At 38.8% G+C, this 26,200-nt stretch overlaps 1 protein-coding gene across 1 annotated transcript in view; it reads left to right on the top strand.

The window, feature by feature from the left end:
* Positions 1-20,073, top strand: part of mrtfaa (myocardin related transcription factor Aa) — a 29,690-nt gene extending 9,617 nt beyond the window's left edge. The window contains exons 3-17 of the mRNA XM_049476098.1: positions 4,078-4,133; positions 4,225-4,300; positions 6,486-6,647; positions 7,572-7,726; positions 7,807-7,920; positions 9,513-9,757; positions 10,489-10,642; positions 10,952-11,404; positions 12,955-13,434; positions 13,738-13,917; positions 14,009-14,107; positions 15,415-15,555; positions 16,880-16,969; positions 17,875-17,932; positions 18,030-20,073. Of these exons, the coding sequence (XP_049332055.1) occupies positions 4,078-4,133; positions 4,225-4,300; positions 6,486-6,647; positions 7,572-7,726; positions 7,807-7,920; positions 9,513-9,757; positions 10,489-10,642; positions 10,952-11,404; positions 12,955-13,434; positions 13,738-13,917; positions 14,009-14,107; positions 15,415-15,555; positions 16,880-16,969; positions 17,875-17,932; positions 18,030-18,562 (2,996 nt within the window). The 3' untranslated portion in view covers positions 18,563-20,073. The remainder of the gene's footprint in view (positions 1-4,077; positions 4,134-4,224; positions 4,301-6,485; positions 6,648-7,571; positions 7,727-7,806; positions 7,921-9,512; positions 9,758-10,488; positions 10,643-10,951; positions 11,405-12,954; positions 13,435-13,737; positions 13,918-14,008; positions 14,108-15,414; positions 15,556-16,879; positions 16,970-17,874; positions 17,933-18,029) is intronic.
* Positions 20,074-26,200: the final 6,127 nt, after the last annotated feature.

Raw genomic sequence — 26,200 nt, 5'->3', positions numbered from 1 at the left:
TGTTTAAATTGAAAAGAGTGTTTCTAGAGTGGGAAATGGTCACAATATTAAAAAAAAAAATCACATCAGTGTGCTTCTGTTATCATTCCTGTGAAGCCAAATATTTATTCTAAAACTGAGAGATCTGGTAGGAGTTTCTCTGGTCCTTACAGTTTGTACTGCTCACCTGAGTGGCACTAAAACAAGAGCTAGTGAACATTAAAGCCCACAATTTGACTCCCTTGGAGTTTTTTTAAAGGAAAAAAAAGTCTGGGTTATTTTTTGAGTTAAACTTCAGCTCCCCACAGTGTGAGAAATATCTCACATGAGGTCGTAATCTTCTAATTTTTCATATGTACCTCCTGTATCTGCCTTTTTAATTTGTTTAAAGAAATGTTCCTAGGTTAGAATTTACAGAAAAACATGTAATAAGTCTTTAAACAAAATTAGGCAGGTGCATAATTTGGGCATCCCAACAGAAAAATTACATCAATGTTTAGTAGATCCTCCATTTACAGAAATAACAGCCTATAAACTCTTCCTATAGCTTCCAATAAGAGACTGGCTTCTGGTTTAAGGTATTTTAGACCATTCTTCTTTACAAAACATCTCCAGTTCAGTCAGGTTTGATGGTTTCTGAGCATAAGCAGCCCACTTTAAATCACACCACAGATTTTCAATAATATTCAGGTCTGGGGACTGAAATGATCATTTCAGAACGCTGCACTTGTTCTGCAGTGTTTAGGGTTTTTGTCTTGTTAAAGTATCCAACTCTGGCACAACTTGAACTTTGTCATTGATTTTTTAACATTGTCTCTAGAATCTGATCATATTGACTGGAATCCATGCGACCCTCAACTTTAACAAGTTTCCCAGTACCTGCACTGATTACACAGCCACACAGCATGATGAACCACCACCAAATTCTACTGTGTGTAGAAGTAAAGTGTTTACCTTGGAATGCTGTGTTCTTTTTTCGCCATGCATACCGCCCTCCAAATAACTCAATTTTAGTTTCATCAGTCCACAGAACCATATTCCAAAATGAAGCTGCCTTGTCCAAATTGGCTTTAACATACCTCAAGTGACTCTTTTTGTGGCGTGTGCGCAGAAATTGCTTCTTCTGCTTTACTCTCCCATACAGCCTCTCCTTGTGTTAAGTGCTCTGAAAAGTTGAACTATGTACAGTGACACCATCTGCAGCAAGATGATGTTGTAGGTCTTTGGAGCTGGTCTGTGGGTTGACTATGACTGTTCTCACCATCCTTCGCTTCTGCTTTTGAGGTTTTTCTTGGTCTGCCACTTCAGGCCTTAACTAGAACTGTTCCTGTGGTTCCATATCCTCACTATGTTCCTCATAGTGGAAACTGACAGCTAAAATCTCTTCCTGCTGCTGAACTTCTCTGAATTCTGGGAACTACTAGAAAACTAGCACCCTGTGATCTGAGTAATTGTGGTGGTTAATAATAGACGATGAGGTCTCACAAGTACTCAGGAGCGAGCCCATGTAGGGTTTATATGTTAACAGAAGAATTTTTATTGTCTTTGCGGAAGTTTACATGTGCAGTGCTGAAAGGACTAGACTAATATGGTTAAGTTTTCTAGGTTTAGGAAGGACCCTGGCTGCAGCATTTTAAACTAGCTGAAGTTTATTTAAGTTACTGCAGGAACATCCTGACAGTAGTGCATTACAATAGTCTAGCCTTGATGTAATGAAGGCATGTAACTATTTTAAGGGATTTCTTTCCATAACCCTAAACTATTCATATTAAACATTCAGAACTCAACATCAGATCAGTACTTAGTTTATTTAAATGTTACATTATTCTTGAAAATGCTGTAATCATTGTATTTGGCAAAAACTAAATAAACTTGATAAACTACATTTTAAGCTCATTCTCTGCCTTAGACTCAAACTCTAAACACAGTTCCCAACATTACCTACAGCAAAACAAACTCAACAACCTGTGGTTATTTTAGAAAACACTGCCCTGAAAAACTATATTCATCTACCAGTTACCCAAACCCAGCTGTACCTGGCTGTGTCAGAGTGTGATGATGTACACCACAGACAGTGGCATTTATACTGTTCATATCCATATCAAAATTGTCCAGCACTAATCTGTAGTGAGAAGGTCAAACTACAAGAGCTGGCCATCAGAGGGGCATGTGACTGCAATGGAGGATAGTTCATAAGACATTGAGCCATGAGATGTTCAGTTTAAAGGCCCTCACACTTTAAGATTTCTTTTTATTAAATTTATCTTAAGATGATTTAAGTGAAAACACTTTTTAGTGTGTTGCCTTTTTTGTAGAATTACACAAACAGAACTTTATGTTAAGCAAATTGCTGCTTATTCATTAAAAAGTAAAAAGGTGGGAGCACCTAACTTTTGTGCTGGTGCACCTAAGAATAAAAATTAAGTGCACTGGTGCAACATATGCAAAACATTAGTCTAGATCCCTAGTAGGGTATTGTATGTGGTTGTTAGGGTATTGTATGTTATTTGTAGGTGTTTTGTAGGGTATTGTAGGTGGGTGTTAGGGTATTGTATGTTGTTTGTAGGTGTTTGGTAGGGTATTGTAGGTGGGTGTTAGGGTATTGAACATTATTCGTAGATGTTTTGTAGGGTATTGTAAGTGGGTGTTAGGGTATTGTATGTTATTTGCAGGAGTTTTATAGAGTGTTGTAGATGGGTGTAAGGGTATTTTTTGTGATAGGTATTTGTTAGGTTGTTGTGGGTGTTTGTTAGGGTATTAAACATTATTTGTAGGTGTTTTGTAGGGTATTGTAGGTGGGTGTTACGGTATAGTAGGTGGGTGTTACGGTATAGGAGGTGGGTGTTAGGGTATTGTATGTTGTTTGTAGGTGTTTTGTAGGGTATTGCAGGTGGTTGTTACGGTATTTTATGTGGTTGTTACGGTATTGTAGGTGGGTGTTAGGGTAGTGTATGTTATTTGTAGGGGTTTTGTATGGTATTGCATGTGATTATTAGGTAGTTGTTAGGGTGTTGTAGGTGGTTGGTAGGGTATTGTACATTATTTGTAGATGTTTTGTAGGGTATTGTAGGTGGTTGTTAGGCTATTGTACGTTATTTGTAGGTGTTTTGTAGGGTATTGTAGGTGGGTGTTACGGTATAGTAGGTGGGTGTTACGGTATTGTAGGTGGGTGTTAGGGTATTGTATGTTAATTTTAGGTGTTTTGTATGGTATTGTAGGTCGTTGTTAGGGTATTGTATGTGATTGTTAGGTAGTTGTTAGGGTGTTGTAGGTGGTTGGTAGGGTATTGTATGTGATTATTAAGTAGTTGTTAGGATATTGTAGGTGGGTGTTAGGGTATTGTACTTTATTTGTAGGTGTTTTATAGGCTATTTTAGGTGGATGTTAGGGTATTCTATGTGATTGTTAGGTGGTTGTTAGGATATTGTATGTTATTTGTAGGTGTTTTGCAGGTGGTTGTTAAGGTATTGTATGTGATTGTAAGGGTATTTTGCAGGTTATTGTTGCTGGTTGTCATGTTGTTGTCAGGTTGGTCTTGTTGGGGTAGTGTTAGGTGGTTTCTACAGTTTCCTAGGCTGTTGTTTAGGCTTTATTAGGTGGTTGCTAATGGTGCAGTAGTGTTTTATGTGGTTTCTAGTGTGTTGCTTAGTAACTCATACTTAAATCCAGGGAGCTTAGAGTTCACATAAATCATTCAGGTGTACTAATACATTTGCACAGAGCTGGACTATATTAGAAGCATAGTGAATGATTATTGTGTGTGTGTGTGTGTGTGTCTGTGTTCCTCCACTTTCACTTTTCTTCCTGCTTTCACTTCCTGTTTCGTCCTGTGTGTGAGCGCTGGTGTTGGGTAATGCTGTGTGAATGCAGACCCTCCCACCCAATTGATGTATATGATGTTGTTGCAGCTACTTTAATTTACACACATTGCTAAAATACTTGGCTGTAACACATTGCTTACTTGGACAGTAGAGACAGTTACTTCAACAAAAGCATTATAAAATGTTTTTAAATGCCCTTGATTTTAACAAAAAAGCAATACCTATATAGTAAAAGCAATGTCTATACAATCTCTTTCTTTCTTTCTCTTTCTCTCAGCGCTAAAGAGTCCAGCTGCCTTCCATGAACAGAGACGCAGTTTAGAGAGAGCCAAGGTAAAAAACAATCTCCCTTAATGCACCTCTAAAGTCAGACATGTCTCCTATGAATGTCATTTAACCCTTTACATCTCTCTTTCTTTCTCAGACTGAGGATTATCTGAAGCGTAAGATTCGTAACCGCCCTGCACGTTCAGAATTGGTCAGGATGCACATTTTGGAGGGTGAGTCACTTTTTGCAACGTCAAGTTAGCCAGCACTATTCTGGATCACTTTTCCTATCACAACTGCATGCTGCATGCTGAGTACTAATGTGAGACTTAAATGTGTAAATGATTTAAATGTCCACACAGACAAGATAAAACCTGGGATAATTTACCTAGCTGTGATTAGAAAACCTTGGAAAATTAGCAGCTCAGCTTCCGTCTTTTAGTCCTTCTGGGTTCTAAGCTGTCTTCATATATCAAACACAGTGAAATATTTACTGCATTTTGCTCAGTCAATTAAAAAAAGGACATACTGGCTGAAGCTTAAGCTTCTCTAATTGGGTATTCACATTATTTTATTAGATTAGTACAGAAAGACTACTAAATACTGGTCCTTTAAGAAACATATAATGCAGCTAATACATCTTTATCCAATTGTGAAGTTCATAGAAACCAAGCCTTTATAGAACCTCATCAAGAAACAAGTGTCAGCTGACTGGTCCAGCAGAGTGTGTAAGGCAGGTGTTATAAGCCTTACTCCACACACCTGTCCACAAACCTGACCACTGGATCAGCTGAGCTGCAAAAACGAGCTCAGGAAGCTGCTGATGGCTCTCATGTGTGGTGTGTCAAGATGTTAAGTCCACTTCAAAAGACTGAAGACATATACTATCTCTCTCTCTCTTTCCATCTCTCTCTTTCAGTAAGCTCAGAGGTATTGTATAAAGCCATGAGCGTAGATCCTGTAGCTCAGCAGCTTCTGTCTACAGGTATAGGAGAACACACGCTAAAGCCACGGCTGCTAAATCCATGATAATGTGCAATAAACCCCAGGCTGCTAATGCTGCAGCTCCACAGCGCTGTAGATAAGATAGAATGTGCCTAGTGTGTGCTTTAAACCACACTCTCCTGCTGACCATGACACTGTGTGAGTGTGTGTTCAGTGTTGAAAGTTCAGGGACACCTTGACGTCTTTTAAAGCATTTTGTTTCAATGTTAAAGTTAATTAACCTCTTTCCACAGGTCAACATCCCTCATGTTAATATTCATATTAATAATGTAAAACTCACTGAGGCATTCAAATTTCTAATTCAATCCTTTCTCGAATGTGTGTGTGTGTGTGTGCGAGAGAGAGAGAGAGAGAGAGAGAGAGAGAGAGAGAGAGAAACTCATACTATTTTCATGAATGCTGCAATTGGTGAAGATGTTCTTATATTATGTTTAAAAGCATGTCTTCAGGTTCTCCCAACTAAATATAACATTTCACTTTGTTATCCATTCATTCACTCACTCACCTTTCTACCTGCTGCATGACTTCACTTATACACATATACACCTCCCCCCAAAAAAACACACCCTAATATTAGATTGGGTCACCTTTGGCATTGTTTTAATAAGCCTCTGCAATGTTACAAGATTTATTTAAATCCAGTGCTGCATTAATTTTTCACCAAGATCTTGCAGCAGCATTGATGATGTTAGAGTCTGACCTCTACACAAAGTCTTCTCCATCCAGCACATCCCAAAGATTCTCAATGAGGTTAAGGTCTAAACTCTGTGGTGAACTCTCCTAATCCATGTGTGAAAATGATGATCTCATGCTCCCTGAATCACCCTCACAATTCCAGCCCCATGAATCCTGACATTGTGAATGTGGCTGTACCACCAGGGAAGAAAAAATCTATTGATGGAATAACCTGGTCTATATTCAGTATATTCAGGTAGTTAGCTGACCTCATTCTTTCAGCACATACTGTTGCTGAACCCAAACCTGACCAACTGCAGCATCAACCCCACATCATTTACTTACTTAAATCCAGGTGGCGACTTTTTTGTGGCCAGGCAGTTTATAATAAACAGTTGTAGTTCTCTAAAAGGCATGTAAATTGCCTGACATTACAGACTTGTGTACCTGATACCTACTCAGCTTCTAGATTGAAGAAATGAATAGTTTTTAAGCACTCCACAGTTCTATCTGATGTGTAGATCTTAATGCAGTGTGAAGAAGGCTGTGCTATATGAAATATCATGTGCATTTGTATTTGGAAGAGTAAATCATAAAACACCAAACACAAGTTGGTTTTATTGAAAATCTTGGATTTAAATGCCAGCAGATTGTCCTGGTGTTTGGGGGTCTCAGATATTAAATTAAAAGTTTTCTGTTGATGTATGAAAACAAATAAAGTATAAAATGTGGGTCTAGAGACGTGTGCAGAGGCATCTCTGCAGGTGAAGCAGATTATGCTGAAGAGAGCTCGTCTGGCTGATGATCTGAACGATAAACTGTCTCAGAGACCTGGACCCATGGAGCTCATCCAGAAAAACATCATTCCAGTACCCAGCAGCATCAGACAGGTCCTCATAGGTACAGTAATACAACACATACACACACATTAGACTCAAAACTCAAACTCACATCTCAAAGACTTGGAAATGAACTCTGACTTCCACTCTGAAGATTCAAGACTTGACTGTGACTTGTACACTAAAGACAAGAGACTGAGCTCTGTCTAAGCCCCAACTTTAGAACTAAGTTGCACTTTTACCCCAATGACTCACACCTCAGAGAATTGGCACTGGACTCATATCCCACACAACTCTTAATTCCACCCTGAAGACTCCCTGAGACTTAAATCTTAACTCAGTTTTATACATCGGAGACTTGGGACTTCCACCCTGAAGACTCAAGACTTAAAAGGGACCTTCACCCTAAAGACCTAAGACAGACTTGTATCCTATAGACTCAAGACACAACTCCCAATTCCACTCTAAAGACCCAAGACTCAACTGTGACTTTCAACACAGAGCCTCAAATCTCAACTCATGACTCACATCTCAGAGACCTGGGATTCAAATCTGATCTCTACCTTAAAGATTTAAGTAAACTCTAACCCCTAAAGACTTGGGGGTCAACTCTAAATTACACCCTAAGGACTGGTGACTCAACTTATATACTCACATCCTAAAGACTTAGACTCTGAGACTCAAGACTCAACATATAATTCCACCCTAAAAAATAAGACTTAACAGTTACTGTAGAGACTCAAAACACAACTTAGACTAATGCTGCAACAACTTGAGGGTCAACTGAGGCTCGCACCCTAAAGACTTTAGTGTTAACTCTGACTCACACCTTAAGGACTAGAGACTCAACTGTGATTTGACCCTAAAGACTTAAGATTTAAATAAAACTCTCAACTCAAGTTTTCTCAAATGTGCTTGTTATTTCATTTTCTCTTTTTCTTTCTCTCTCTCTCTCTCTCTCTCTCTCTCTCTCTCTCTCTCTCAGATGCAGAGAACTCTTTGTGTGGTGAGGACAGTAGTGATGCTCTATCTCCTGATCAGCCTGTTAGTCAGGATCCTCTCAATCAGGACTCCTCTCTCAGCTCCGCCCCTCTATCTGCCTCACCTGACCCATCTGTCAGTGACTCCTCCCCTGCACAGGTACACAAACACACCCCAGCAACCACTGCTGCACACATAAATTACTGATCTCTAAATTCTGATCTCATGTTTTCTCCCAGGCTCCACCTCCTCCCCCGCCTCCTCCATTACCAATGACCACTGGTACCGACTCTCAGCAGAAAATGACCAATGGGAAACCAGCAGCACAGCAACCCATGACTGGGCCATCAAAGGTGACTGGACTGGATTTCTTCTGTTCACATTGGATGACAGGCTATAATCAATCAGCTCCTTCAGCTTCATTATTAGCAGACATAGAGGAGACGGAGATGATGCAGCTTTTAGGTTCTACAGGAAAAAAAATCAAAGCTGTGAGAAAAAGTTTAGACTTATTTTAGAGGTGACATAATTCACACGTTTAGAGTGCGGGATAAAATTAACACGTCTATAACACGTCTGACTTTTTCTCTTTCCCACTCTTTGTTTATCATTCTCTCTCTCACTCTGTCTTTTTTCCTTCTCTTCCCCCCTGTGTGGAGTGAGTTATAGTTCAGTACTGAAAAAGAAAGGGTCTTTTTCATATCAGTGGTGTAACTGTGTGATGTGTGTTGGTCAGTGGTGTAATGAAGTGTACTATGGAGTGTGTTATGAGTGAATAGGGAAATGAGTTATAGTTATAGTACTGTAAAAGTATGGAGTCTATTACAGGTCAGTGATGTAATATTGTGGAGTCTGTTATAAGTCTGTGATGTAACAGTATGGAGTCTGTTACAGTTTAATGGTGTAGCAGTAAGGGGTCTGTTATAGGTCAGTGATGTAACAGTATAGAGTCTCTTACAGGTCAGTGATGTTACAGTGTGGAATCTGTTACAGTTCAGTGGTGTGGCAGTAAAGGGTCTGGTAGAGGTCAGTGATGTAATAGTGTTGAATCTGTCACAGGTCAGTGGTGTAGCAATAAGGGGTCTGTTACAGGTCAGTGATGTAACAGTGTGGAGTCTGTTATAGGTCAGTGGTGTAACAGTATGGATTCTGTAACAGTTTAGTGGTGTAGCAATACTGGGTCTGTTATAGGTCAGTAATGTAATAGTATAGTCTCTTACAGGTCAGTAATGTAACAGTGTGGAATCTGTTACAGTTCAGTGGTGTAGCAATAAGGGGTCTGTTACAGGTCAGTGATGTAACAGTTTGGAATCTGTTACTGTTCCGTGGTGTAGCAATAAGGGGTCTGTTACAGGTCAGTGATGTAACAGTGTGGAGTCTGTTATAGGTCAGTGGTGTAACAGTATGGATTCTGTTACAGTTTAGTGGTGTAGCAATACTGGGTCTGTTATAGGTCAGTAATGTAATAGTATAGTCTCTTACAGGTCAGTAATGTAACAGTGTGGAATCTGTTACAGTTCAGTGGTGTAGCAATAAGGGGTCTGTTACAGGTCAGTGATGTAACAGTTTGGAATCTGTTACTGTTCCGTGGTGTAGCAATAAGGGGTCTGTTACAGGTCAGTGATGTAACAGTGTGGAGTCTGTTACAGTTCAGTGGTGTAGCAATACTGGGTCTGTTATAGGTCAGTAATATAATAGTATAGTCTCTTACAGGTCAGTGATGTAACAGTGTGAAGTCTTTTACAGGTCAGTCATGTAATATGGAGTCTGTTATAAGTCGGTGATGTAACGATGTGGAGTCTGTATAAAGTAATATTGTGGAGTCTTTTACAGGTCAGTGATGTAACCGTGTAGAGTCTGTTATAAGTCAGTGGTAGTTTTTTGTGAGGATTAGCTGATTGAGTTTTTCAGTGTAAATGTTTCTGATTTGTGATTTCTCTCTCAGGGCAGTAAAGCTGCTGCTGAGCGCAGTAGGAAACAGAAGGACAGTAAGCCGAAGGTGAAGAAGCTGAAGTATCATCAGTACATCCCTCCGGATCAGAAGGTGGAGAGAGAGACTCTGCCCCCTCTGCCTGCTTTAGACTCCGCCTACTCCAAACTTCTCAACCAACAGCAGCTTTACCTACAGCTGCAGATCATCAGCCAGCAACATCATTTAAACTACCCCACCATCCTGCCGGCCCCGCCCAGGTATACTGCACTGTAATACTACTATACTTCTCCCTAAATCTACACCTGTTTTAACAATCTACAGGTAAGCCATCAGAGGCGCACCATGCTGCTTGACTTAGGGAATGTCAGTGTGTCGTTGCTATTGTAATGACGGGAAAAGTACACCTTGTGCAGCTTGCTTATTAACTTGCCATTACCTTGAAGAGTCAGGTTTGCTCTGGCTTTGGCAGATTGCTATTTTAATGGCGCAGCTACCTGGATGGATACTGACCTGCTCAATCACGCTGTGAAGGTGCATAAGCAGATCAATTTCTGGAACAGCAATGTTATTTATTTTGTATTGTATTATATTTATTGTTGATGTAGGGTCTGTGCACTGCTGCATGTCCATATGTACTGTATGTAACAAGTATAGCAAGTGCAATGCGCCTGTGTTGCCAAGATAGCAATGAACACGTGACTGGTGATGTCTGTCTAGGTTGTGTTCAGTCAGTGGTGCACCTGTGTTTTCCGTTCCAGGAGAGCAATACGACAAAAAATTTTACCTGAACACACCTCATTTTGACACCATCAGTGTAGATATATTCACAAGCACTGTTGCTACTTAAACAATGCAGGTGCAAAGCATGAAAATACACTGTCGACAGGATGTGAGATAGTAAGGAGCGTCACAAAATGCCTTGTAAATGGGTGTAAGATAGGGCCTTTTGTGTTGTATCAACATTTTAAAAGGTGTTAAATTCATCCAGGCCTCCAGGAGATCAGCAAGCATCTTCAACCAGTGGCTGCTCATCAACAAAGAAAGCTCCGCCCACTCAGCCTCCATCCACCAATCTGAGCAGTCGTTATGACATCATAAAATTTAATATACCTCCTCTGCCCCCCAACCTAGAGGAGCTGAAGGTGAGAGGCATCTCTTATAAGCTATAATTGTTGTCTTTTAAGTATAAACAGATTTTTATAATGGTTTTTCAATTCTATTTGGATTTGTTTTTAATTTGTAATCTATTTGGTTTTTGGTTCTGTTCTGTTGTATACTATTTTACTTTACTCTTATTATCAATTTGTTTTGCTCTAATCTATTTAATTTAATTAAATTATATTCTATTTTATTCTTTCTAAATTAAACCTTAATATAATTTTCAACAAATTTGATCATTAATGACCTGCCAGTCAATTAAAGGGCCCATAATCCTCTTTTGTGTCCTACAGGTGGCAGAGCTGAAGCATCAACTGAAAATCCGTGCCCTTCCCGTCTCTGGGACCAAAAATGATCTAATAGAGCGTCTAAGAACTTTTCACGAGCAGAACGAGTGCACTACTCCCTCCAGCACTACTGAGGGCACTAGTGAGCCTGCAGCTTCTACCACCAATACACCCCAAACCTCTCAACCCCCACCACACCTGCCACAGACCGTCCAATCCCAAACCTCCACCACAATCCTCCACCAACCAGGAAACAGCAGGGTGGTGGTGGCAGCTCTTCCATTTGTTGCCGCAGTGGGCATGTGTAGGCCTCCTCCTCCCTCTGCTGATCATTCTCAGATAGTGCAGTTTGGGAGTTGTAGCCCCTCCTCACCTCTTTCTCCCTCCCACTCTGAACATTCACTGGCTGGAAGGAGTCCGGATGGTCACGCCTGTAATGGCGATACAGTTGGAGAAACGGTACTTTCAGTTTTATACTGCTACTCTCACAGAGGTGCACCCAGAAAAACTCTACAGTAGAACAAAGTACAGTCAAATAGAGTACATAGAAATAGGTCATAATAAAATAGATTAAAATAAACAAAATATAAAGTAGAATAGAAATATATCCAACAGGGTAGAACTGTGTAGAATAAAATACAGTATTTTTTGCACTGTAAGGCGCATTTAAAATCCTTTAATTTTCCCAAAAATCAACAATGTACCTTATAATCCGGTGCACCATGTGTATGAATTTAACCAGTCAGATTGTAAAGAACAGTAAAGCCACTCTGCTGAAGTACAGAGTTATACAGAAGTTTCAGTAAAGTTTCTCCAGCACAGAGGCTGGAGCAGTATTAGCATTAGCTGCTTACTGCAGTGCTAACTCTTCACCGTTCAGAGGTGAGTATATTGGACTGTAGCTTTTGTATTTATGTGTTAAAACAAGCTACGTGTCACAAACTGATAGCTAATAGCACCCTGGGTTACCAGAACATTCTGGGTTCCTCAGTGTAGTGCTGTCGGGCGGCGTTAACTAGTGCTAAGCAATGCTAACCACGCCCAGTGCTGCTGCTATAACCTTGCTAAAATACTCAAATCTGAAAAGCGCTTGTTTGACTTTAAAATATACCTATATATTTTTTAAGAATTACAGTTTTGTTTACTTAGGCACCCCCAGTGACCTGCTGAATTAGCAGGGAAACATGGCAACATCAATGTTCCTTACTATTGCCTCATAATCCGGTGCACCTTTTGAATGAAAATAGACATTCATTAAAAGTGTGCTTGTGATACAGTGCGCCTTATAGTCTGTAAAATACAGTATACCATAATTGAACATTGTAAAATAGAGAATACCATAATGGGATAGAAGGATAGAATATTATTGGAAATGTGATGTTTTTTGTTTTGGCTGCCATATTTAGGACCTGATTTCTGGCTTTGCTAATAGTCAGTGGTAAATGATGGCTACAATTATTAGTATTTTCACTAGTCAAAAACTACTTAGATTCACACTGCACTAAAAAAAGCCCTGAAAAACAAGACATTTGGGATTAAAAGCTTGCTGAAAGCTGGAATTTGATAAGAATTAAGCTTTCAACTGGTGAAATGGGCGCTAATTTGTTAGCTGTGTGGTCAAGTACTACTAAGCTATTTGCCTAAAAGGGATCCTATCCAACCAAGCTAAGCATTTCATTCAGAACTTTGCACAAGTTGTATTAATGCTAACTAGCTAACTAGCCAGTCCCTGACTTGGTCCTCAAAGTAGCAGCGGCAATATGTTACAATGTAATGTGAAACCCAAGAATAGCAAAATAGAATTTACAATAATAGAGTAGATTAGAATTAAATATACCATGAGAGAATACAGAAGTGTGGAATATACCAAAATGAAATAGAGCAGAAAAGAAAATAATAGAATTAAGGAAAATATAATAGATTGAAATGAAAAATGTTTATAATGCTGTCAGTCTGCATATTATGACATCATCACACTCAGTCTGACCCTCCTCTCTCTCTCTTTTCAGGTGAGTTCTCCTCTAACGCAGCTCTCCCTCCAGCACTCACCCCCCACCCCGCCCACCGTCCACATTATAGATTCCCCTCCTCCCCCTCCTCCAGTGGCCCGCGGCCCCTCCCTCCTTCCCCGGCCCACGGCGCCCCCTGGGGATAAGGACCAGATGCTGCAGGAGAAGGACCAGCGCATCGCCGAGCTGACCCGCATGCTGCAGCAGAAACAGCGACAGGTGGAGCGACTGCGCTCGCAGCTACACGACCAGCAGACCGTGGCCTGCATATCCCTCCCACCAATCACAGTGAAGGAGGAGCCTCTGGACATCAGCATGGAGGAAGTGGAGGAGATCGTGCAGGTGGAGCCACAGCAGCAAAACTGCTTAGAGGAGTTTATCCTTCAGCAGAACCAGCTCAACCTGCAGAAACCAGCACAGAACAGACGCAAGAAAAAACAGACCAAACAACAGCCCCAACCACGACAAACTAACACTCAGGTCAGCTCACTTTACATGTTTTTACACATATTCAACTCTATACTATCCTGCTGTAGTCTTTTGTACTCTGCCATATTCTATCCAATGGTATTTTATTATATTCTGTTCTATATTATACTCAAATATATCATTTTTTTTGTCTTGGTTCTGTTCTGTAATATTTGTTGAATTCTTTTTTGCTGTATATTATAGTTTGTTTTTTTCTTTTGTATTTTATTCTATTCTGCACTTCACTAAAAGTTACATTTTGACCATTTTAATCTAACAGTTTTTCACATGTTTCTTGTGTTTTTCGCCAACCAGCACTCAGGTACCCCTCTTTCCTCCCAACTTCTAGTGGACTGCCCGAAATCTAACTCCACCCCATCACTGGTGAGAAATGGCAACAGTAATCGTTTCCTGCTAACCCAGACCAATCACAGCACAAATGGCCGAGCCGACATGGGCACTCAGAACAAAGTGGCCAATCGGGTCCATCAACAGGTACCAGCCAGAGGTCGACGTTTGAGTTTAAATACACAGTGTTTGTTGTTTCGCTCAGTCTGCTCAGTCCCCCTATCTGTGTGATTTCCAGAGACTGAAGTCGACACCCAGCAAGTTACCCAGCCAATCAGCACCAAGTATTGAAGTTCAACCAAAGCAGCAGACCATCTGTAAACAGCCCCTCAAGAAGGTAAGACCAGAAGAAGGTTTTCTAGTTTGAAAGACAATATTCACTTATTACTGGTATCAAAAAGATAGCACAACTGTTGTGAGTGGATGTGAATAATGCTAGCATTAGCAATTTAGCTATCCAAATCAACTGTAGTCATAAAACTCTTCAGCTCATTACTGCTTTTTTATTCTTTACGAACATGTCAACAGTCAGAATTTCTCAATATTTTAGCTGCTACCATGCTAATAACTAATTTCACTTGTTTTTAGCCACAGTCAGCAAGTAATGCTGTTTTTTATTTGAGCTCCAATTTAGAAATTTCGGTACCACTTTAAAATAAGACTACCTTTATAAAGCGTTTATAAATGGTTTACAATTAGTTTATTAATGGTTTCTAATTAGGTTGTAAATGCCTTAAAATCATTAATAATCAGTTATAACACATATGTAGAAAGGGCAACAGTATAGATGGCTGTGGGTTCACTATTTGGCAAACAACAGGTCATTGTTGCCCATCTACATATGTGTTAAAACTGATTATAAATTATTTAGGCATTTACAACCTAATTAGTAACCATTAATAAACTAATTTTAAACCATTTATAAACCCTTTGTAAATGTAGTCTTATTTTAAAGTGGTACCGAAATTTCTTAGTTCTTGGAATGGAATTCATTTGGAACACTCCTAGAGGTCAGCACTGAGTGGTCACAGAGTATCCTTACTTGGGCAAATATCTCTCCAAATTACGTTTCTGTAACTTTGATGCATTCTCAGTAGCATTAGCTACTAACATCAGCTGTTAAATTACAGCCAGTTTTGTTATCCAGACTGAAGAAATGCTAAAAAAGCACTGATTTAGGTGGTCTACCCTTTGCATATTCAGCAAGACTGATATTTATTAAGATTAGCATTTCATCATTAGTGCTAATTGAGCTAATTTTGTGCAACTGATAAGAAAAAGTATTGCCAGTTTGGCGGTCAGCTAGCTGATTTGCAGACGCCAGCTAAAGGAATCTGGGGAGAATCTTGGTTAATGAGGAGGAAAGTTGTCCTGAGTCAGAGCCACACAAATTAATGATGTAAATTAAACATCATTGATAGGCAATCAAGGTTGTAATGGGGCTTATGATTGCGCTAATTAAAATGATAATACGCCTCATCGTTGTGGGCAGTGCTAAATGGGGGGGATCACTGAGTTGGCTTATTAGCATGGCAGTAGCTAATGGGGTGAGCACTCTCAGACTGTTGGCTTATTAGCATAGCGCTATTAGCATGGTATGGTTATTAGCGGAGCTAATTGTGATTGATGCTTTTACTTCCACAGGCGCTGAAACCTGAGAAACATGGCTCGGCCAATCACATCAAAGCACGCTCGGTGTCATTCTGCATGCCTTCCAATGTGCAGCCGTTTTGCAGCACAGTACCGTCTCCTAACAGCCCAGTTCACTGTTCTGTGAATCAGAGGGTAAGAATGAAGAATTAATGGTGATGTGTTGATGTGTGAGTGTTCTTATGCAGAATGTTAAACCTGATGTGTTATTGTAATATCTGTGGCATTGGTGGGTGGGGCAATAGTGTTAGCCAATATTTTATCCCATAATATGTAAAAATACATACTAATTATGTTTATAATTGTGATTTTTTAATTGGTGGGCTTTGTGGGTTATTTTGTATGTGAATGTCATGCTGAAAAAAAACAGCCTGGCCAGTCACACTTCATTCATTTAGTTCATTACCAAATGGCTTGACCACCATGACCAAGTGTGTTTACCACCACGACCAATACGACAATGCTCGTTGATCATCATGACTAGTCATTGAAAATGATTACGTACAGAACCAAGTTAGTCAACCAGTATGACCAACCCAACCAAACTGCTTGAACAGCTCTACTAAAGTAGTCACTCAATATAATTACCATATTTTCCACACTATAAGACGCACTTAAAATCCTTTAATTTTCCCAAAAATCATCAGTGTGCCTTATAGTCTGGTGCTCCTTAAATATTAACCAGTCAGGTTGTAAGGAGCAGTAAAGCCATACTTTGGAATTAAAGCTTTATACAGGAGTTTTATTGAAGTTAATAAAACTGAGCACCAAGGCTGAAGCAGTATTAGCATAAACCGCTAAGTGCTAGCTCGTCCAGGCTTTCCAGAATACTCAGGGCTCCTCAATGTAGCGCTGTTGGGTGGCATAATCCATTAACCATGGCTACCGCTAGTGGTAGCAGCTAATACTAATGCTCTTTAAAATAATGACTTTAAAATAAGTTTTTTTTTTTAAGAATTACAATTTTGTTTACTTTACTTAGCTTTCAGTTACCCTCCCACCACCACCCCCACTCAGCAGCGAGACCTGCAGAATTAGAAGGAAAACATGGCGACACCCCTGTTCCTTTCTAGTGGCGAATAATGCGACTTATAACCCGGTGCGCATTGTGTATGAAAATAGACCAGAAAATAGACGTTCCTTTATAGTGCGCCTTCTTATCTGTTGCACCTTTTAGTACAAAACATTCGGTAGCGTAACTACCAGCTTGGTCAAGTAGAACGCTGAATGCTGATAGACCAGCTAGTCCTTCAAACAATTGGAACACACTTTACGCTAACCAGATTGACCTATGAGTGTTTTCATTACTGCACTATTTAGTCCAGTTAAATTCGACTAAAGTAATCACACTAAGGTGTGAACCAAAACAACACACCAATATCAAATAAAAAAGAAAAGTCTAAACTCACTCTCTCACTCTTTCTCTCTCTCTCTCTCTCTCTCTCTCTCTTTCTCTCAGGAGGAGATGTGTTTGGGTGTGGGTCAGCATGTGCTATTCACTCCTCCCTCACCTAAACCAATCCCATCAACCCCAACATCACGAAGAAAGGTAAATACCTCTGTCTTTCTCTCTCTCTTTCTCTCACATCAAATTAATTGTGATTATTATTGCTGTTTATGGTTGTGAACTGTAATTAATTGTCTAGTGCCTTTAAAAAAGTACTGCCAGTAGAATAAGACCCTCTTGGGCAGAAAAATACAAACGAACCTATTAGCACTATGCCTAATGCCAGACGTGAGCTATATGGGCAAAAGTCCCCCCACACTGTAAACGTAAATGTTGTTTGAACTCAAATGATTTAAGTCTGTTTTACATAAAATTGGATATTTCTAAACAATACTATTACTACTAATACTACTAATACTACTATATACTAATACTATTACTAATACTATACTATTTTGAGTTAGTTGAACATTTGTGAGCAGATATACATTTAAACTAAGATATTTGAGTTGAACTAACTTGTTTCCATTGGCAGCTTTTTTATTTTTTATTGGCTTCTGTCAGAATATATTTGCATACTGGGTGTGTCCAACTGTTTCTGACTAACACTCACCATTAGTGTGTAGTGATTCCTTCTGGGCTACCTTAGAAATAAACAAAAAATTCCCCTTTAGTTGTAATAACTTGATAATTATGCTAACTTAAGTTTTCGTAACTTTTTTAGGCAACGGGTTTCCTCAATTTTTTTAAAGTAAATTCAACTTATCCGGGCTTACAGTGTAGTATTGAGCTTTTGAGCAGTAGAACTGTGATCTGGAATGATGGAGATCCATCCAATATTTTTGGGGTGAGATGGGCAATTGGGGATGAGTTGCCTTGGTGATCATTTGACACCCTGACCTCAGCAATGCTTTTGTTTCTGAAGGCAATCAAATTCTCACAGCAATGCTCCAAAATCCAGTAGAAAGTCTTCTCTGCATCATTAATTTTGTGTGTGATTTTTGCAGAAGAGTGGACGCACTCAGAAGATAGACGATCTGTTTGATCTGCTGGTTCAGAGTGGAGGTAAGCTGCACAGGAACTTGGGTTCTGTTGGTTCTATTGGTTCTGTAGATGTTCACTGTTCTCCAATCAGTGCTGACTCTCTTCTCTATCTCTACAGAAATCTCCTCCAATTTTAGACCCACCCCGGACCCAGCTCTGTCCCGCCTCTGCGCCAGTAGCCCATCCCCAAGCTCCTCCCCTCTCCATCACTGTACCTCACCACTTACTCCCTCTGCCCCAGACACGCCCCCCAGACCTCCAGCTGAGCTGACTCCGCCCAACAGGTGGCAGAGCCCCAACAGAGGCGTAAACGGCCGTCTAGAGGATTTCCTCGAGAGCACCACTGGAAAGCCCTTGCTGGGGGTGGAGTCTGGAAGTCACGTGACTGTGATTGATGAGCTTCACAGTCAACTACTGAGCACGCCCAGCATTCTGGATCATCCTGCTTCTCCAATGGACACATATGAGTTGGGACTTTCCTCCAGTCACACCGGGCTGGAGCTGGCCGAGTCCGCTCTCAGCAGCATGGAGTGGCTGGACCTGGGCATCGGGGGGTCAACTGGGGACGGAACAGGACACACACAATCCTGTGTGTTTTCTACAGACTTTCTGGACAGCCCAGACCTTCAGCTGCACTGGGATTGTTTATAGCCGAGTGATCTCTCTCACACACACACACACACACACACACACACATATATATACACACCTTAAAGAAGTATTTTAAAAAGCTGTAAGAATATGATTTCATCCAAACATTTGCTCTAAACCTAAATATAGTCGATCAGGTCTATACTGTTTGGTGTCTCCTTCTCCTTAAGCTTCGCACTGAAAGCAATGAAAGCAGGCAAAATGGACAAAAGTATTGGGACACCTGCTCATTCATTGCTTCCTCCAAAATCACGGGTATTAAAAAAGAGTGTATTCTGCTTTTGTTGGAGTAACTGTCTCTACTGTAATATTATACTGTACCCCTCTAGCCCAAACCTGGTATTAGGCATGTTTTAATAACTTAATGTTTATTTATATGCTTCAGAGATTCTTCTATTCCACTGGCCATACTTTTCTACATGGACTAGACAAGCTGTCAACTTTGCATTAGCACATCTGTGTCACCAATGGATGCAACTAAAAGGTCCTGAAAGCAGATATATACAGACTCAAGCTGTAGTAACTCAAGAAAGTGAAGCAATAATCACTATACTCAGCCTCTCTATCATGCCCTGTGGTTTAGTAACAGCAGATTAAGCAATATAATGGTCACATAAAGGTAGGTTACCTACTGAATGTACTGTATTTAAGAACATCAGCTTTGATGTATCCAGGTTTATGCCAATGTCTGTAGACTTTACTAACCACCTTAAGCAGGGGGCTCATTAATGGTCCTGGAGATCCACCACCCTGGAGGTTTCAGATCTAAGGCTGTGTTCAGACTGGAGTCAATTTGGATTCTTTTGTTTTAATCTGGTTTGTTAAAATGACTGTTCACACTGTTATTTGCAAGGGATAAGATCGGATTTGTTTAATTGGTCATTACAAACATATCTCCTTTGGTTGCTGTGGAATCAAGGTTGAGGTGTTGTGACAAAAAAGACATGCTAAAATCTTGTAATCACATTTAAATGAACTCCAAATCTCCAAATCTGATTTCATGTGGTTTCCAGACTATTAAAAAAATATATCTGGACGCTATATAAATATGCTCCAAATCAGATATGGGCTGGCACTCTTAACATAGCCTGATACACATGAGTTTATAATGTTCTCAGGTCCCTAATGGCCTGTTTACCTGGTTTAAGTGTGTGAGATTATGGTATTGGGTGAACTCTTGCGAGTGGTATGTCTCCAAAACCAGGAATGAACACCCCTGACCAAAAACAAAACCCTGAAAGAGAACCCTCTCCTGGCCTCTGATTCAGCACTAAAATCCCTATCTAACACTCCCAGGCAAGGTTTTTATTTTTATGACCCGAAGATAGTGAGCTGTTGGCTGCAGAACGCAGCAATAGCATTTGAAGCCAGCCCTGCTGATGCTGAGAACCCAAGTGCCTCACGTCCCTCCGGCTGCATGAATGTCTCTCACATGTCTGCGTTTCTGTACTTTTCTATTCTCCTTGTTTTTAATTGCACAACCAATTCCAAATAAAAGCCAGTCTGTTTCATTTTGCATAGTCCTTTGATTAATGTGGCTTCAGTAACGCAAAGAGTAGGTGTGGTCTGTTGCCATGGCGCCGTAACAATGTTGTAACCGCGGGAAACCTGGATGCCGTTGAAGTGATGACTCACATTTTTTTGTCAAACTTATTCCCCCATAATCCCTCGTGACCCAGTTTATCTATTTTAAGCTCTGAAATTCACTCTGCTTGTTGAGCTTCAGCAGAACACTGAGCATCTCCTAAACCTCCTGCCCCTCCATACTGATGATCCCGCCACCCCTGGAGAACAGGATCAGTCCCAAGCTGTGGATCAGAATCAGTTTTCGAAACTAAACTAAACTGAGTGTTTTCTTTGTTGATGTACTCTAACTTTTAATACTATATTATTCTATTGCACTCTTCATTACCTTCATCACAGTTAGTTCTGACCCTGCAATGTGATTGTCTGAGAGCCATTTTATGAGTGACATTATTAGCTGACACACCTAGCAATGATGCAGTGCTAAAAATCGAAATTCAAACCATATGCGATGTCATTAAACACCACTGGGAGCCCCTGGATCCCATAGGCACAGTGCAGAAGCGCCATGTGTCCAATAGGTGGTGCAGGCAAAGACGTGGTCCACACAAATAAATAAGCCCAGCGATAACAAAATATGCATTATTACACACGTTATCAGCCACCAATATAAGGTTATGAGTTGTTATTATTAAAATAAAAGCTTAAGTGTATATATTTTACAGTTAATATAGGGGAGTATTTTAAGCTTTTTAAATTTAATTATTTAAAAAAACATTTTTTTTCAGTCAAACAAGCGCTGAACTTCTACACAGATCTACACAGATTGCTCTCCTAAAAAATGTTTATTTCTGTTTATTTACAGTACACTTAGATTTCCACAATTTTGACTGAAATGGCCGATAAGGCAGAGCTTACAGCGCAGCTACAAGCAGAGCAGCAATGGAACTATTTTAACATGCGGACTGTTTCTAACCAAACCGATCGCATTTTCTCATCCTGTTTAACTCAAAATCTTTTAATAAACAGTGATAATTGAACTGTGGTATAATCTCAATAATACATTCGAGGTTAGTGCTATAACGTGTCATATTGGTACTGCTGTGCTGATCTACAGTACTCTGCCTTCGGCCTCGTGCCTATGACCGCATCAGCAGTGCCAATATGGCACGTTATAGCACTCCCTCTCGTGTATTATTGCTTAAATATTGATTAAATATCTGTTGCATTTGTCAGTGTTAAGTAAAGGCGGTGCTTTCATGTTGAATCATGGCAAAAAAAACACATTACTTTAAGCTCAATTATGTGGCTTAAAAGTTGTAGAAAAATCCATTTGCCCTTTCACGTTCCAGTAAATATCGGTTTGTCTGGTCATGCACAGTTACATAATAATTCAATAAATCACAATTACTCTTTTATTAGCCAAATATACAAATATTCAGTTGTTTGCAGTAAAACAAACAATTAAACAAGACCAATTTAAAGAGCTTAACACAACTAGTAAATAAATGTATTCTCCACATTTAAAACACAAAATGCTTTTTTTAGGGTCCTTTCAAGTAAATCTTGTTTGGTTTAGACTTTTAGTTAGTTCCAACCCAAAATAGCAGGTGTAAAAGTACTGGTCTTGAATCTACTGAACCATGATCCAGTTCATCCGAAGCATGAAAACGCTTTTCTAGATGGTTCAGGCCAGAGCCAACCCAAGGCATACTGGAATTGTGTGACGGAGATATCAGGATAAAAGTCATATATATTTTTAGATAACATTGAATAATACAAATAACATGGTATACATATTATTTTCATAGTTGGCACAAGAATACTAGGTAAATGTCAGCTGTTGCCACCATTGGGCAAATTTAGATCTTTTTGTTCTGGATAGGTTAGTTAGCTGCTTAGCTGACAAAATGCACCCAGCAGATTTTACAGCACTTCATGCTTCTCTTTGCCAACAACTTTTATGGCGATGCGGATTTTATTTTCCAGCAGGACTTGGCACACTGCCTACACTGCCAAAAGTACTAATTGGTCTTATATATTATTCAAATTTTCTAAGACATTGACTTTGGGTTTTCATTAGCTGTAAGTCATAATCATCAACAATAAAATAAATAAACTATTAAAATAAATCATTCTGTGTGTAATATATACATACGTATACATAATATATATATATATATATATATATATATATATATATATATATATATACATATATACATAATATATACGTTTCACATTTCAAACTGAATAACTGAAATAAAATAACATTTCAATGATATTTAAATTTTTTTAAATGCACCTGTACTGTAACTGTAGAATTAACCTTATTTATAAACTGAAATAAAAAGGAATCCAGAAGAATCTGTTACACATATTCTGCTGCATGATATGTTCATTAAACAGCAGGCTGAAACCAAAACTAAACAGACTAAATGTACAGTATACAATGTAACAAATACATGAACCTTGGTGCGGACATTGGATACAGCCTTTTACGTATCCAATGCCCATCAGTTTCACCATTGTTTGGAAGGAATCTTAGTCCAGCCCTCATGGACAATGTCCTTCAGTTTACTAATATTCTTTGAGTTTTGAGTTCTGCAATCACCTATTGTACTTCCACTATAATTACACCAAAGATTTTTTATGGGTTTGAAGGCATCTCTGGTTACCACTCCAGAATCTTCCAGGACTTCTTCTGAAACCAGGCATCGGTGAACTTTGAGGTATGATTAGGATCACTGTGCTACTGAAAGAACCACTAATGGCCAAGACATCTCCACAGGTGTTCTGTTTCACTGTTATTTTAGTGCAGTTTCAACCAACCTCCTTGTGATGTTAGCTCTCATAATCTTTTAGACCTTAAAGATATTTAAACTATCCTTGAGGCAAAATAGCTTCAATCTGTGTGTTTAAGGAATTAAAAATCTCTACAGCCATATCAGTGACTACATTGTGATGAACATAAAGCTCAGTGTTAAAGATTAAAATTAAAATTAAAATTATCCAAAGCTTCCACACACAGCTTCATCATCATCTCTAAACAAAGAGAACCAAGTTCTATATAATTATGTATAATTTCTCAAACTCCTGACGGGCAGTGTGTGTGCATTACTCTCTGTACTGTAGTAGTAATAATAACACCAGGGTCTCATCATTTTTCTCACAACACCTTGTGTGGGATAACATTAGCCTGCAGAACTGCTTCACTAAACGATGCAGAACGACTCTGTTCTCGCAGGTTAATGCTGCGGGCTACATTGACCTTGTCACTGGTCACTTTGTAGGCTGATATTAATGAGAGAAGCAGTCAGGCGTTTTCTGACTGACCTTCACATGCTCTGCTCTTACGTTTCTCAGCTCAGGCCTGTCACATGGTGTGGGATGGAAGCTGGTTAGATGTATAGCACTGAGATTCACATTAACTAAGGGAATACACTACACCACCTCAACCACAACAGCAGCAGTGAAGGTAAACTCACAAGTCATTTTCACAACAGAAGAGCAGCAAGAAACCCTGTGTAGAAAGTATTGAATTCTGCTGAACCTTTCTGATTCTACTGACTCCTGTTGACTACTGCTGACCTCCACTGACTCCTACTGAACCCCACTGACTCATACTGAACTATACTGTCCCATACTGACTCCTATTGAGTACTGCTTACACCCACTGACTCCTACTGACTTCTAGTGACCCATACTGACTCCTATGGAGTACTGCTGACCCACACTGCCTTCTACTGCCTTCTACTGACCCATACTGACTCTTGTGGAGTACTGCTTAACCCCACTGACTCATACTGACTTCTACTGAACACTGTAAAAAATAAAACCGTAAAAAAAACGGTCAAATTACTGGCAGCAGCGGCTGCCAAACAAAAACCCTAAAATTAAAGTAAAATACTTTCATTCATATGAAATGTAAAACCAGTAGGTTCACATGCATTTTCATTAAAGGTTTCACATACATACACCAGTATTTTACAATTAAATTTCTTCAATAAAGTGATTTTGATCAACGTTCTGCAGGGAAAAAACTGTTATTTTACAGTTTTTCAGAGCATATTTACAATTAAATTTCTTCAATAAAGCGATTTCAATCAATGTTATGCAGGGAAAAACTTATTTTACCTTTTTTTAACTAACTTCATTGTCTTTCAAGTTGTGAGCTGTTTGATTCACAAATTAATGTGTATTTGACTCATTCAGTGACATTCAGTGACAAACTGTATGATCTTTTCAGAATTTCTCTATTAACAGGCTCTCTGCTCATTTAAAGCAATAAAAAGTGCTCAGAGAGTGAAACCACTTATATTAGCACAGTCTGAAACCCAGCCAGGTGGATAAAACTGCTATGAAACTACATCATGGTGAGCCCTCTAAACTGAACATCTAATTAACATAGCCACGCCCCACAGACAGTTGTTTTTTTTTAGGTATATTTTCTTTTACATAAAAGAAAGAAAAAAACGTTTTATTTCTATGGTTATTTTCTGTATTTTTTTTTAACAATGAATAAAAATAAATAAATAAATAAACCTTACAATTATGAAGAAAAACACTGAGATTTTGGGAAATAAATAAACCTTTAAATAATAACACACACATATAATTACATATAATAATAAGTAATTTTACATACATATCTATATAACTTAAGAACATGGAAAAATACCATAAAAATAATATAGCAATATAGCCCTAAAAATAAGAGTTTTAACCGTAATCTCTCATTAATGTCATAATATGTAAAATTAGAACAGGGGCTTGTAATTAACAGAAAATGTCTGTAATTTGACAGAATTAGACTGCATTAAAAGAAAAGGGATAAATAGTGTAAACATTTAGAGTTATTTTCTGTAAAAATAGGATTTTTTTTTTTACAGTGAACCCTACTGCCCCACACGGACTACTACTGAATTCTACAGAACCATACTGACCCAAACTGTATTCAACTGAACCCTACTGACGCCTATGGAGTACTGCTTAACCCCACTGGCTTCTACTGAATTCTACTGTACCCTACTGACTCCTATTGAGTGCTGCTTACCCCTACTGAATTCTACTGAACCCTACTTATCTATACTGACTACTACTGAAGTGTTGCTTTCCCCTACTGACTTCTGCTGACAATTACTGAAGCCTACTGACCAATACTGACTCCTATTGAGTACTGCATACCCTCGCTGACTTCTACTGAACCCTACTGACCCATACTGACTCATAGTGACCACTGCTGAACCCTATTGACTCCTACTGACTTTTACTGAACCATACTGACCAATACTGACTCCTATGGTCAGTGTTGGGAAGGTTACTTTTAAAATGTAATCCCTTACAGATTACTGATTACATCACTCAAAATGTAATTTGTAACGTAATCAGTTACATTACTTCAAGTGAGTAACGTAATCTGATTACTTTGGATTACTTACAATATTGTCATTTTTTTAAGCCTGAATGAATGTAGCAACCACATATTGCATATTATCCTTTTATTTTTCTTTCCAGTTAACAAATAGATAAACAAATAAAACAGCCTTTTCAATCACTCTATAAAAATACTTATGAAACCATTTCATCAAACAATTTTATGAAACACTTCTATAAATTGATGATAAAACAATTTAAAACCAAACAATGTAACAACAACTGTAAGCTATCTACTTGCAGGTTTGCCACCAGTGTTAATTTTGACAACAAATTTTCATTTAGTCTTAGTCATAGTTTTGTGACGAAAATAGCATTTAGTTTTAGTCACAATTCAGTAATTTAGTCGACTTAGTTTTAGTCAACTTAATGTCATAAGAATATAGTCTACTAAAATTACAGTAAATTTAGTCGACTAAAATGTAAAGGGTGTAAATGTAAATGCTTTTTCATCAGTTCCCTTAAATTATTAACTATACACTTATACGAAATGAAACGTTTAATAACCACTTGAGTAATATTGTTAATGTTTGAAAGTGAAATACATTTATATATGATTTAATGTATATTATTATTATTATTATTATTATTATTATTATTATTATTATTATAGGTGTGTGACTATATATATTTTACATTTAAAATTTTGCTCTAGAAATCAGGTCATAAAACAACTGA

Source organism: Astyanax mexicanus, chromosome 3 (genome assembly GCF_023375975.1).
Source record: "Astyanax mexicanus isolate ESR-SI-001 chromosome 3, AstMex3_surface, whole genome shotgun sequence".
NCBI classification, from domain to species: Eukaryota; Metazoa; Chordata; class Actinopteri; order Characiformes; family Acestrorhamphidae; genus Astyanax; species Astyanax mexicanus.
This window is presented reverse-complemented; position numbering and strand designations above follow the sequence as displayed.